The sequence below is a fragment of the Rhipicephalus microplus genome, chromosome 3, assembly GCF_043290135.1.
Source record: "Rhipicephalus microplus isolate Deutch F79 chromosome 3, USDA_Rmic, whole genome shotgun sequence".
Classification (NCBI taxonomy): domain Eukaryota; kingdom Metazoa; phylum Arthropoda; class Arachnida; order Ixodida; family Ixodidae; genus Rhipicephalus; species Rhipicephalus microplus.
The window spans coordinates 136,594,329-136,609,151 of record NC_134702.1 but is presented as its reverse complement, the minus strand read 5'-3'; the positions used below and the strand labels follow the sequence as shown (position 1 = coordinate 136,609,151).

The window sequence follows — 14,823 nt, the reverse complement described above, 5'->3', positions numbered from 1 at the left end:
ACAGGTAGATCTAAATGTGCAGAAAACGTTGAATGACCAAACTAATTATTACACTGCTTTTATTCACTGCCTTGATTTTCATAACAAAATTAATCAAGTCTGTTTCTTCGTGTGAAGTCTTGAGTTATGTAAACAAGAACAGCTCCACATATACATCATCATCAACATCATCATCATCATCATCAGCAGCAGCAGCAGCAGCAGCAGCAGCAGTAGCAGCAGAAGCATCATTATCTTCATCATCATCATGATAACCACCAGCCTGGCTAAGCCTTCTGCAGGACAAAGGGCTCTCATGCTCTGCCAATCAACTCGGTCTTGTGCTCTTTGTCGCCACGTTATACCTGCAATCTTTTACTGCGATATCAATTATTAGGACGCTTCAACTCATTTTTGCTGTCGGTGTCGGTATCGGCCTCACTCACCGTATATGTATACGTATCTTTATAAATGAAAATGCAAAGAAGTCACATCTTTGCCACAAAGGCGAAGAAATAAATGCGATTGCAACAAATAGGAAGTCACGCGCAAAACTTCAAGGTTGAAACGTGTGCCACGTTTCAATCTTACTTACTGTTACAAACCTTACTTACCAAACGTGGCTTTAATTCACGCTCTCGTGACGACGCTTGTGTCTTGAAGGCCCATTTTGAAGAACGCCTTCTCCCATCTTAGATTTTAAGTGGCTACCTGGGTTCTGCCAGAATTGAGAAAGGAATAGCGCTGTTTCTGCTATATTTGTCGTCATGTGATGTTGTGTTTTTCTACGGCTTATGATCAATGGTGCCAAATCCATTGGCTTCCGTTTTACTCGCCTTGAGAGTCCATTTTTTCTGTCTCTTCGAAGTTGAATATAGCAGAATAATAAATATTGACCCCGTTAACAAATGAAATGAGCCGAGGACATAGTAGAAGTTGTTGTAGGCTCCTTGTTTGTCTCTGAAGAAACCTGTAAGAGAAGTCATATTTAAAAAACGTCATTGCTGTAACGAGGAAGGCTGTGGATGTAAAACTGTATCTAAAATGGAAGAGGTGCAGTAATATCTCGCATCGAGCTTTTTATAACGCTTACTAGAGCCATATAAAGCAACACTCACAAAATAACAAACAACACCGAGTGCCTAAGCACTGAGTTATTTAGATGATTATGCGTTTTAGGCAATGATTACTTTATAAAAATGAAATATTACTATTCAAAGATAGAAACAGCAGGCTCACCTAGGATAGAAGGGTTGCCTAGAAGCATGGGCAGAAGTACGACGCCGGTTGTAGCCCACGCTACAGGCACTACATCAACACCAAAGAAATCGGCTGCCACCACGTGCTTCATTGTAGTCAAGCATCCCATAAAGAGTGACGCCAGAGCCATACAGGGCGCGTACGTTACAAAGCTCGTAGTCGTAGCCAGCGTAGCAACACAGGCACCGAAAAGAAAGTAGCAGACACACGCCAAAGACGCACGGTTTGTCAAAGCTATGTCGGCAATCAACGGAAGCACGGCACGTCCCAAAAGCTGCGATGGTGCTGAACAAGCTATGGATAGGTCTGCTTGGTACCTTGTCGCGCCACGGTCCAGCGCAGAATCCACAATGGTCGCCATGAAAGCGCAGTCGGTGTAATCCGCTAGAACACCACCCAGAATCAATGCCCAGAAAGTCGGCTTCAGAAAGAGGCTGAGATGGGAGGCTGTTCGCCCCGCAGAACTTTCGGAACTGCTTGCAGCAGGATTGCCATCCGTCGCGCAGACAGAGCTTCGCGAAAGAGCGAGCGCAAATCTTGCTCTATATTGTTGAAGGGCTGTGTCGACTTCAGTATCTCCAATTGAGATTCTAGCAGCCCGGAAGCCGCCATTCATACCACTCAGCGCTGTTTTTGAACGTTCGCGTCCACATAGATGATCCATCGCGTTCATACTGTGCGCACAACTCTTTGACGTTTGTGTAGTCATGATACAATTGGGAACAATAGAGTCATTTGCTCTCCGCTGATAGTGCACTGCTTCCGAGCCGGATTCACCCATATTGTCGGAGGAGTCATTAACCTTAAAATTTTTTTTATGCCTGTTGACAGTAAAGGTTTCCCTAATAGTTTTGCCTTGGCTCTGTTTCTCTTTTGGTTGATCTGGTCGTACCGAGTGGCAATTTAAGCCAGCAGAATTTTCTTTCGCTCTTGCAACTGGTATCTTCGGTTGCTGTGACTTTTGTTCCCACGGAGGTTCCTTTAGGCTGAGGACGAGTGGTGTCAGGTGCAGGCTGATGGCTCCGAATAACAACATCATCTGTCGAAATGAAAAAGTTTCGTCGAGGAGGGCTAGAACTGGCGCGTACAGCAGAGATGAAAGCGAGTATCCGGTGTAGCGTATACCAGTGGCGAAGCCTCGGTACTTGTCGAAGTACATCAACATTATCATGGTTGATGCAACAGACACAATTCCTGATCCGGCACCTGCGAGAAAAACAATGCGAAATTTTGGTTACAATATAATGCCTGTCGCACGTCTTTCATAGACATTTATATCATACAACAATTGTTCGGCGTATGCTTAGCATTTGTAAGCTGCCTTTTCTAGACGTGTGTTACAGACGTGTAGTAACACTTACTCATAACCTATATGGCGGTGGCCGTTCATGCAGCGTGATGGACTCCTTCGATGCTTTGAACGTTAGTGTGCACGTTCCCTACGTGGCTATCGATGCCCAACTGATCTCCGTTACATAAACTGACTGCTCTGCGTTAAGCAACTGCATTGGTCGTCAGCTTCGACAGAGCAGAATGATTCATCAAGGCTTGCAGCAGAAGCTGTTATTAGAATACAACAGCCACTTTTGATGGTGTAATTGTCAGCCACCAATGTAGCTGCTTCTGTAACCGCTATTCCTCTACAGTATCGAGTGGGAATTTTCTTTCTGGTGGTCCACACGGAAGTCAAGTATTTTAGCACTTAGTCTTAGCAGGCCTTGTAACTTATTCGCAGGATAAACCTATGCAGGGTTCACGCCGGACAGATAAGAACGTTAAGGTGCATCACATAAGTTTGGCAGAGTAGCAAATGAAAACCAGTTCCAACACAGTGCGAATAACGTATCATGTCAGTAGTCGAGAGCTACCCATTTATTGCAAAGTCGTCAGCCATAGTTCTCTAACGCCACGAGCCATAGCGTCAACAAAGAACCCCTAGGGCCACAAAGACCTGCACTGTACTTATCACTCGGTCAATCGACAAGTATTGGCCTATTGAGATTTCCCTACTTTGCTAAATCCTGACTTATGGCATGTTGAGTACCTTGTAGCCAGTCTAGCCATAGTCGCCCGAAAAGAGCTTACACGTGGTTGCGTAAATGACACTTCACCAGATTTTACTGTGACTTTGCTGCCTGTTCTGCCCTGACCTCTTATATTTAGCAGCGGAGGTATTCGTACCATCCGAGCTCGCAAACACTAACGTTATAATTAACCGGTTTGGGCCGTGTTTGCCATCTTCCTCATCTCCTTCTTCGCCCCTATACACGTGCGCCAATTTGTCCGTTGGGCGCAAAATAACTTTGATCAGTGATAGAATGAGTACCGCGAGAGAAAAAAAAAGAGATAGACAAAGATGGTGAACGATAGAAATTCTAGGGGACGCCTAATGGCGAGATGGAATTTCAACCCGCTTACCCGTAAGCTAAAGGCGAGCATGGTAACCGGTACGCTACCCAGGCCCGCAAGAAGTATAACAAGGGGCTGGAACATGGAAGTCAAAAATGAAGAGGTTGGATATGAGGAGAGAAGAAAAAGAATGGAAAAATTGGGTTAGAAAGTAAACCGTAACGTAGAAAAAAAAACAGAGAGTAAGATAGGGCAGAAGGATCGAAAAAACAAAGCAGAAAGATTGTAATCGATGACGAATCAAGAATCAAGAATCAAAAACTTTCTGAAAACTGCTAAAGACCACCTTGACTTGCATGATGGCGTATAGTACGAATCAACCTCGTTCAATTTCTTTTTAAATATTTGCCTTTGCTACAAGGCACCGCGCAAAAACACTCGGAAAACCTCTAGCGCTGGACCTTGCGATCCATTACATGAATTTGTAGGGCCCCTAGTAGAACATGTGCATGACTCTGGGTGTACTTTGCCTATATGCCTCCTACTTCTTCATCGACTGCGCATATCTGCGATGGTGGAGCTAAAGCCATAACGTCAGCGTCGGTTTTATAAAGCGGCGCACTGGCAAAAAAGAGATCCATTAATAAAAACAAGCAAAGCTGCCAAGCTGTGTCGTTCATTCTGGCTCCAAGTTTAAATTTGTCCTAAAGGAATACTGACAAGAACTTCAATGTCTTAACATTTTTGCTCGAACAAAACACTGGCATTGCGAACCCTGAAAAGTGTATTGTCGTGGCCTGGAAAGCATGAAACATTTATGTGTTTGTGAAACGACGACTTTTAAAAATGATTTTTGGTGCGGTTATCCAGGAGATGGGTTCTCAGTGACGTGTGATTGCAGCGTGACTCACAGAGACACATCCACAAGGGACGTACTAGGAACATATTTTTTCATCTGTTCGTGGTGCACATATACAACAATCAGAGAATTGCTGTCCAGCTAACCTTACAAAAATTTTTTCAATTTGCACTGTACGCCGAGCGCAAAACTAGTGAACTCGGTGGGAAGACAGAGAGAGCGATAAACAGATGAGTACCGCAGGAAGGTTAACCAGAAGGTAGTATCTGGTGTGCTACTCTGTAATGTGGTTGAAAAAGTGGGTTGAAAAAGAGAGAGATAAGTAAATAATTCAATCAAGCAACCCGTACGAATACAAGCGCTTACAAACAGACAAACACAGTCGTTCTGACAGGCCGGCAGGTCACACGAAGCCTAATAGTGTTTTCAGAGCCTTCTTCTGCATTGTCAGGTTTGGACAATGACGTAATAGTCTTTCATCAGATAGAGGTTGGTCGTCCAACTTTTTCAAAGCCACACAAAAGATTGTCCTTATGCAAAATATTTTGGATATTCCCACAAGACATGTCAAACTGTTTTTGTTGCCGTAGTGATCACCTGTGGTGGTGTCAGCCAATGCATACTAAACGCATACGCATAGGCGAACACGACGTCCAGCCTAATGTACACAGAATGGTAGCTTCACATCGGCAAAAACTTGATGTATTCATCATCATTATCATCAGCCTGACTGCGTCCACTGCAGGACAAAGGCCTCTCCCATGTTCCGCCACTCAACTCGGACCTGGCTTGCTGCTGCCAATTTATACCCGCAAACTTCCTAATCTCATCTGCCAACATAACCTTCGGTCTCCCCCTAACCCGCTTGCCTTCTCTGGGAATCCAGTCAGTTACCCTTAATGACCAGCGGTTATCCTGTCTACGCGCTACATGCCCAGCCCATGTCCATTTCCTCTTCTTGATTTCAGCTATGATATCCTTAATCCCCGTTTGTTCCCTAATCCACTCTGCTCTCTTCTTGTCTCTTAAGGTCACACCTACCATTTTTCTTTCCATTGCTCGCTGCGTCGTCCTCAACTTAAGCTGAACCCTCTTTGTAAGTCTCCAGGTTTCTGCTCCTTAGCTAAGTACCGGCAAGATACAGCTGTTATATACCTTTCTCTTGAGGGATAGTGGCAATCTACCTGCCATAATTTGAGAGTGCTCGCCAAATGTGCTCTACCCCATTCTTATTCTTCTAGTTACTGCAATCTAGTGGTTTGGCTCCGCGGCTATTACCTGCCCTAAGTAGACATAGTCTTCGCAACTTTAAGTGCACTATTACCTATCTCGAAGCGCTTCTCTTTTAAGAGGTTGTTGTACATTACTTTAGTTTTCTGCAGATTATTTTAAGACCCACCTTTCTGCTCTCCTCGTCTAACTCCGTAATCATGAGTTGCGATTCGTCCCCTGAGATACTCAGCAATGCACTGTCATCGGCAAAGCACAGGTTACTAAGGTACTCTTCATTAACTCTTATCTCTAACTGTTCCCATTCTAGGCTTCTGAAAACCTCCTGTAAGCACGCGGTAAATAGCATTGGGGAGATTGTGCCCCCCTGCCTTACACCCTTCTTGATTGGTATTCTGTTGCTTTCTTTATGAAGCACTATCGTAGCAGTTGATCCCCTGTAGATTTCTTCCAGGATGTTTATATATACTTCATCGACGCCCTGATTCCGCAGTGTCTGCATGACGGCTGATATTTCTACTGAATCAAACGCTTCTCGTAATCTATGAAGGCTATGTATAGTGGTTGGTTATATTCTGGGCATTTCTCTATTACCTGATATATAGTATGATTGTGGTCGATTGTTAAGTAGCCTGTTCGAAATCCTGCTTGTTCCTTTGGTTGATTGAATTCTAATGTTTTCTTTATTCTGTTATCAATTAACTTTGTAAATAGCTTGTATACTACAGAGAGCAAGCTGATCGGCCTGTAATTCTTCACGTCCTTGTCATCTCCTTTCTTATGTGTTAAGATGATGTTAGTGCTCTTCCAAGATTCTGGCACTCTTCCCGTCAGGAGACATCTCGTAAACAGGGCGGCTAGTTTTTCTAACACAATCCTTTCTCCATCTTTCAGTAGATCTGATGTTACCTGATCCTCACCAGCAGCTCTGCCTCTTTCAATGCTCTCCAAAGCTTTTCTTCAAAGCGAGCAGTTATGAAGTGGATAATATGAAAACTGCGAGACGAAAAGAGCAATGAAAGGCTGCAAAATGTGAACTTTACTTCTTGTGTTCCTGCACTTTTGAGTGTTCTCGTCTCTTTTCGTCCCGTAATTCTTATGATAATGCAACTAATTGAACAGTGTCACATAATCGGAACAAGATGTGTGAAACTATCACCAGCAGCTTTGCCTCTTTGCATGCTCTTACTGGTGGGGTGTCATCTGGGTTACTGCTAGTTCTTATAGTATTAAAGTCGTGGTTATCCCGGCTACTGTACAGATCTCTATAAAATTCCTCCGCTATTTCAAGTGTCCCATTCATATTGGTAGTTATTTTGCCTTTTTTGTCCCTTAGTGCATACATCCGATTTTCGTCTATCCCAAGTTTCCTCTTCACTGCTTTGACGCTTCCTCCGTTTTTCAGAGCGTGTTCAATTCTCTCCATGTTATACCTTCTCACATCGCATACCTTACGCCTATTAACCAACTTTGAATGCTCTGCCAGTTCTATTTTGTCTGTTGTACTTTAGACTTCAATGATTCGACGCTTCTTAATTAGATTTTTCGTTTCCTGGGAAAGCTTGCCAGTGTCCTGTCTAACTACCCTGCCTCCAACTTCCACTGCACACTCTGTAATGATACTCGTTAGATTATCATTCATTGTTTCTACGCTAAGGTTGGTTTCCTCACTAAGAGCCGAGTACCTGTTCTGAAGCGACACTCTGAATTCCTGTAATTTTCCTCTGAGTGCTAGCTCATTGTTTGGCTTCTTACGTATCAGTTTCTGTCGTTGTTTCTTCAAGTCTAGGCGAATTCGAGACTGTACTATTCTATGGTCACTGCATCGTACCTTGAAAACCACTTCCACATCCTGCACGATGCCTGGGTGTGCACTCATTATAAAGTCTATTTCGTTCTTATTTTCGCCATTAGGTCTGCTCCATGTCCACTTGCGGTTTTCTCGTTTTCGGTAGAAGGTATTCAAAATCCGTAAATTATTGCGTTCTGCATATTCTACTAGTAGATCTCTGGCGTTTCTAGTACCGATGCCATAATCTCCTACTGCCTGGTCTCCAGCCTGCTTCTTCCCTACCTTTGCATTAAAGTCGCCCATCACTATAGTATACTGTGTTTTTACCGTTTTCATTGCCGATTCCACGTCTTCATAGAAGCTTTCAACTGAAGCGTCATGATGGCTGGATGTAGGCGCGTAAGCCTGTACCACCTTCATCTTGTATCTTTTATTCAGTTTAATTACGATACTGACCACCCTTTCATTATAGCTATAGTATTCCTCTATGTTGCCAGCTAGGGTTTTGGGAATTATGAACCCCACTCACAGTTCTCTTCTGTCTGCCAAGACCCGATAGCAAAGGACGTGCCCATTCTGTAGCACTGTATAGGCCTCATCTGTCCTCATAACCTCACTGAACCCTATTTATTATTATTACTTATTACTATTATTATTACTTATTATTATTGATGCAATTATAAGAATTCATTTGGGATGATTGGAGTCTAATCGTGCATGCATGAAATATTGGTCATTCTATTTTGATGTGGTACATTGACGAGTGAGCCTGTGTAGCTTCCGAGAAGCATCTGTGTTTGAAAGAGGTATTGACAGATCACGTTCTTCTGTATGGTTTGAACGGGCAGCTTAAACGATCCGTTCATTGCCGATGATGCCACAGCAACAAGAAAGCCATTGAAATGTAATGGGTTGGTTTTTTCTTGGTTAGGTGACACCACATCTCTGCAGTCTTAAATATCAACTGTTCGTTTGAATCATGGATTAAAGTCCACCGTAGAAACAGGAATGCCTCCTTGTGGTCGCAGAAAGTCGTCCACCTTTTCCTCCGTTAGTCAATAATGAAAAGCAGCATGGCGGGAAGCGCTGCGATATCTGAAAGGTCTGGTACAATCGGAGCTGTTCAGTGAGCCATCCTGAATTGACAGTTCGAGCTGTCGTTGGAATCACGAGCAGCGCTGTTGAGCTGCTCAGATATGATGGAGGCAATGGTGAACGTGAGTAGAGCCTTCATACTTCTCGTATAAGAGAAGTAACACAAGCTGTTTAAGAGCTGGCGCCAAAAGATCTTGCTTTTCCTGGGTGCGTGTTATTGCCAGGCTAATGAGTGGCAGCTTGAAGTGCCATGTAGAAAACGAAGGTCTCATTACAGGCATGAAGGCAGTCGGAAAATCTTCGCTATGTCCAGTTACCGTTAAGCAAAATGAGGGGTGCGGTCAGTCCGCTGATTGATAGGCTAGGTGTTGGTGTGTAGTCCGAGCAACATGCTTTATGTACGTCCTCAGCTTTTCAACCATATTTCGAGTCTTTACGAAGATGTCCTTAGAGATAGGTATAGTCGCCACTACTGAGCCACTCTGAGGCAGGCCTAAACAAATTTGGAGGGCCAGCGTTTGAACAGTTGCTAGTAGTCGCCGACCTGCCTTGGTTACGTTAGATATTCCAGGTAGACTGTAGTGCAGAAAACTAAAAAAATGAATGCAGGTTGTATATTAGAAAAAAAACAACGGCGACGATCTTAATGCGTGGAACCAGCAGCGAGTGTATCGCATTTGGCTGGTTTAGAATGGCCAGGAATGAGTGCATTTTACCTACGCTCTGGGCAATAAGGTCGCTTCGTTTTCATCTTTTTCACGAAGAGGCTTACTTTATTTTAGAACCTGTACAGTTGTAGTAAAGCACTGGGTGACGTCTCTCAAGTCTCACCAGCTGAAAAATTAAAGAGGTGAGAAATCCCTGTCAATCGCCTTTTCAGGTACATGACGTGTGTACTCCATGATACGTCCCTGTCTATTATGACTGATACGTCCCTGTCTATTATGACGCTCAGAAACTTGTGTGATTAGCGTTGCAGTATATTTTGACCAGTGACTGATACACTGTAGTTTGTTATGGGTTTGTGCGTAAATCGATTCCGGAAGACACACTTTTCAGTAAACATTTCCACACCTACTCCAAGGAGGTACAGAGCTGATCAAGAGGAATGCAGCTCTTTGAATTCTAGCTCCCTACTGCAAGTAGTCACTGCTGATGCGCAGATGCAGATATCTGCGCACGCTGACAGCAAAAGGTGCTTGGCAAGTGTGCATGAAGAGCAATCAGGGTAAAATTCAATAATAACGCCGCGATAATTGTACCGTAGAAGAGTGTGCCCATCTTCTATGGTCACAAAAACAAGTTCCATGCAGAGACAGCTGCGTATCCATTTAAACATTCAACCATCCACCTAGACGTCTTTCAGAGCAACAAGAACAATTTCATACGTAACGTCGAAGGGCCTTTGACCTCATGGAACAAAGATGTGCCAAGACGCATACAACCTCGCTTGATGTAGGTGGTTAGGTCTATAACGCTAGCAAATCATGATCGATTACGTCAGAAGCCTGCCATTGCATTCGGTACATATCGTTGTACTCCATGTGCCATTACAGGCATCCAAGGACCATCCTATTTATCACTTTGCCCACGCAACGATCCAAGGACATCTAACACGTTGTGTGACGGGAGCTCCAGCGCTGACTTACCAGGCTTCAACAGAGGTGCGAAACTACTGGTTTTCTAAATTAATAGAAGTGTGCGCGCCTCTCATGATTTGGTATAATAATAAAGTGAAGCAATTCTCGTGCGATCGCCCAGATGAGAGATGGCTCTGTAGGAAATTCCGTCAGGTACCGGTCCTCAGAGAGACTGGGCTGACTCGTCAAGATTATAATATCTATTGCGATGGTGTTACCTAGCAGATGCTGAGCATCCTTAACTTTAAAATCGAAGTAAAATATTTTAGAGGACTTGCCTTAGCCCAGCGTGTGAAAATCACTGACACAGCGCACCACGTAAATGTACATTATGTCGGTTGGCGTGCCTTAAAATGGAATCGGTACTCTAAATCGTCCCACAGCAGAGCTCTCATGCCCGCTGTTTGTCAGGTTCATAATGTACACAAACAATTATTATCACTATTATGCCTCTGTGGTCACGTGAAGCCAAGCATGGCGTGAAGACGCCGCCTAGTCGTGCCTTGTTAAGCATAGTCGTGCTTAACAAGTAAACATCATTAAGATATTTTCATTTGATGAATTGATATGTGTGGTTTAACGTCCCAAAACCACCATATGAATATAAGAGAAGCCGTAGTGGAGGGCTCCAGAAATTTAGTCCACCTGGGGTTTTTCCACGTCCACCCAAATCTGAGAAGTGTGGCAGCTTGGGCTAGTTGGTATACGAAAGACACGCTAGCGCTCGTGTCTTTTGTATCCTTCTTGTCTCTGTGTCGTCGTTTTGTTCTTGCGCTATATCTATCGTCATGCCGAATCTGAGCACAGTGGCCTACATTGCCGCCTCCATCGGAAATACAGCCGCCGCAGCCGGGATTTGAACCAACGACCTGCGGGTCAACAGCCAAGTACCTTAGCCACTAGACTACCACGGTGAACTCAATAGGATATTTTAAGTGGGGTGAGGCATCTAAAGTGTATTCAGAGTATGGATGTGAGTCAGCAGTAATAAAGGTATGGCTATCGAATTTCAATGTATAGGCTGCATTATAAGTTTGAATTGTGCTCAGTGTTTTGTAAACTTGCTTTATTTTTTGTTCATCAACATGTGTACTTTTGAAAAACATGCTTTTCCTGCGAATTGAAATTTTGTTTAAAGGTAGCTCCCAACTATTTAAGGAAGTGGAATGTATATCAGGAAATAAACACAGCATTTTAAAAGAAAGTCGACTAAGAAAGGCATCTTTTTACCTCACGGCAACAATCCTCATTCATGTTGCGTTACATTCCATGCATCCCCGCTGCGCGCAAGGTATTTTCCTGTCACAAGCGCCATGCGCGTTATCTGCATGCGATAGCATTCTCAATAGATAAGCGTTCAACGCCAAGTTTTCAAGAAGCACAGTCAAGCAGGATGACTTTTTCTGTTGCGGGACAAAAAATACTGTTTTTACTCGACCTTTTTATTGCAATAGCAAATACATTAATATATTCTGAGCTGGTTTTCGCTGTCATCGTCGGGGGTCGCCATCTTTCATGCGTATGTATGAATATGTATACAGGGTGTCTCCCGTAACTTTAGCCAGAGTTTAAAGATATGCCAGAACACGTAATCACAAAGCGACTAAATGCATGTTGCTCACCGTTGCCAGCAGTTGGACTATTTTTGTGTTGTCAAATATTGTTTACTATATACGTTTAAATAACTAACTTTTTATGACACGATAATAGGTAAAACATTTCAATGAGAAAATTGCAGAGCGGTTTGCAAAACGTCCGATTAAACAGCTTTGAACTTTATATCTGTTATGCATTAGTGTAAATTTGCTAATTTAAAATGCCCGCGAAATACTAAAGATACCACGTGACAAGCCCGCTCGTGCGCCAGTGCGCGAAATGATTCTGGTGCTCCCTAACATTCCATAGCATTTGCCCCGTTGTGCTGTCTTGACAGGGCTGCAGCGATGGTGGTGGGTTTACAAAGAACACGTTCTGGTATCGGGCACAAAAACTAAATATGCTGTGACAGTTTATCGCTGTCATAAACCGGTGTGAGGGAAGCGTATCGTTCATGCACGGAACGTTAGGGAGCACTAGAATCATCGTGCACACTGACGCGCGAGCGGGTTTGTCACGTGGTATTTTTTTGTATTTCTCGGGCATTTGCAATTAGCAGAATAGCACTAATACGCAACAGATATAGCGTTAAGAACTGTCTAATCTGAAATTTCGCACACCGATCTACAACTTTCAAATGTTTTTCTCTATCTTCGTTTCTTGGAAAGTTAGTTAACTAAACATATCTAATCAAACAATATTTTAGAACAGAAAAAATAGTCTGAATAACACGAGGCAACGGTGAGTGAAATGCATTTGGTGGCGCCGTAATCATGTGTTCTGGCATATTTTTAAAGTCTGGCTAATGTTACGGAGTACACCATGTATATAAACGGGGAAAGATGCTCTATAGCCTCCTCTTTCTCCGGATGGGGTGGTCGGCGCGCTCACTTATCTCATGACTGAAAAAGAGGGGGGAGGGGCGCTTATGGTTGCTGCGCTATCGCGTGGACGATCAGCGCGCGGCTTGCGTCCCTAAAACAGGCGGGAGACTCTACCGGCTACTCTTTCAACACGAAAAATGGTGCCAAAAGTGAACCTGGAAGGTCATGTTCTGTAATACCAGCGTTTTGTAAAATTACGTGAGATCGAATCTAAATGAGTTGACTGCCAGTCTCACTCTGTATAAGATTGCCGTTCCTCGCTGATTGTCATTGACTCACTGTTTTCGGCGAATTTGATATTTTGCAATTATTCGTGCCACAGTCACAAACTGCTCTTGGCAACATGTGCACGAGTATTCATAGGCACTGAAAAAGCTTCTTCAGCCACATCTCTGCTGATTCTGTACCATTTGTCGTGAGTTACTTAGCCCTAATACGCAGGCGAAAGTTCTGAAACATATGGCACCACATAAAACCGCACGTGCCACGCCATTCTCTTTACTGTGTTCTCACCAGCTCATGTATTTACAGACAGAGCCAAATCAATACCACAGTCACCTTTGTGCACATGTCTCCATGTCTTACCGACCGTGCACATTTTACTTCACCCACATACGTATGCGAACGCCTTTGCCAGCATTTCAGGCTACAACAAGCCAAGGTGTATGTATACTCATGCCCGCTTTTACGTGCGAGTGCTTCCATGGCCACTCCTGTCACGTACGTTCAGCTACCCCTCTTCAATATATCTTCACGCATGCACAGAAAATCGTCTACATTGCTTTGAGTCGAGCCACCACAATAGAAAGACTGTTGCTAACAAACTCAGAGCAGGACTTCACCACTCACCATGGTACGGAAAAATCCGCATTGCATGCTGTTGGATAAATCCCGCCGATTGAAAACTAATCGACGTGATACAATCACTGCTAAGCGCTTCGCCATCCACCAGTCACCGCACACATGGGCAATTGGCAGCATGAATGTACGCTCGTTGCCTGTGCACGTGGTCGATATGTCTAGCACGATCATTTCATCGCGAGGTACCTTCACTATGCTTCACGAAAACGTAGATAAACACTGCCGTCAAACAGCACGATGAAGTGCATCAACCTCGTAAAACGGCGAAACCACCGAGCGACTGGAGTCGCCATTTACGAAAGCTTCAACTGAATAACTCTTTTACTGCGCAGCGTTCCATACCAACTCAACTCGCTGCGCCAGGTGACTTGTGGTCATGCATGTGCCGTCAAAACGTCCTATGGCTACATCCTTGCTACAACATACATCTCGCCAGAAACCTCACAGAATGACATTTTTAAACTCTCGCTTGAAAACTTCAGTGCATTGTGCCAAGATGATGTGCCGGTGATTGTCACAAGAGACTTCAATGTGAAAGTACTTCAGTGTGAAGAGGACTGGCTTATGCCGTTTTTTGGTGCTGAACTCTGACTTCACCTCCTGTCTGACTTAACACAGCCAACTACACGCAACAACACATTTCTAGGCATGGTGTTCGAAAACAGTGTTACTTCACGAGGGCACTTCGTGCCATTGCCAACATACCTCACTGACCACAAGGTGGTTATCACTGTCACTGATTGAACTGTCTTAACACTTATTCTCACCAGCGTTTTCATCAAATATTATATTTGCTGCCTTTATTTCATACAGGTCACAAATACATCAATTATTTTGCCATGTGGGTCTTGAAATACCATAATTCCCAGCACACCCGAGAAAGGGCCTTACCAAATATAGATACGCTCTACACCTAAAAAACTGCCACCAGCGTGGACGCACGACGTATCTATTGGTACCAAGATGCGCTGCCAACGGAAGGAGCTTCACATTCAAAATCATTATGCACGAGCCTTGTTGTGGTTATCTGATGTGGCTCTACAGACAAAACGTTGGTTACATATCAACTGCATGGTCACTACAAATAATATTGCCTTAAAGCTACTAGCTTTGCTTCGTAAAACATTCAAGTATGACGCATTTATTGTTTTGCTCTTTTGTTAAAACTGTAACATTTTATTTTAGAGTCTAGAAGAAGTGAACTCGTCCTGTTTTTTACATTTCTCGAATTTGAAAAATTGTCACTAAATTGATGAGTTTTTCCTTAAGAAATAGAAC

At 43.7% G+C, this 14,823-nt stretch overlaps 1 protein-coding gene across 1 annotated transcript in view; it reads right to left on the bottom strand.

Annotated features, from left to right (window-relative positions):
* Nucleotides 1-219: 219 nt before the first annotated feature.
* Nucleotides 220-14,823, bottom strand: part of LOC119171194 (uncharacterized) — a 74,950-nt gene continuing 60,346 nt past the window's right edge. The window contains exons 4-5 of the mRNA XM_075888054.1: nt 1,219-2,445; nt 220-949 (exon numbers count right to left, since the gene is read on the bottom strand). Coding sequence (XP_075744169.1) covers nt 765-949; nt 1,219-2,445 — 1,412 coding nt within the window. The 3' untranslated portion in view covers nt 220-764. The remainder of the gene's footprint in view (nt 950-1,218; nt 2,446-14,823) is intronic.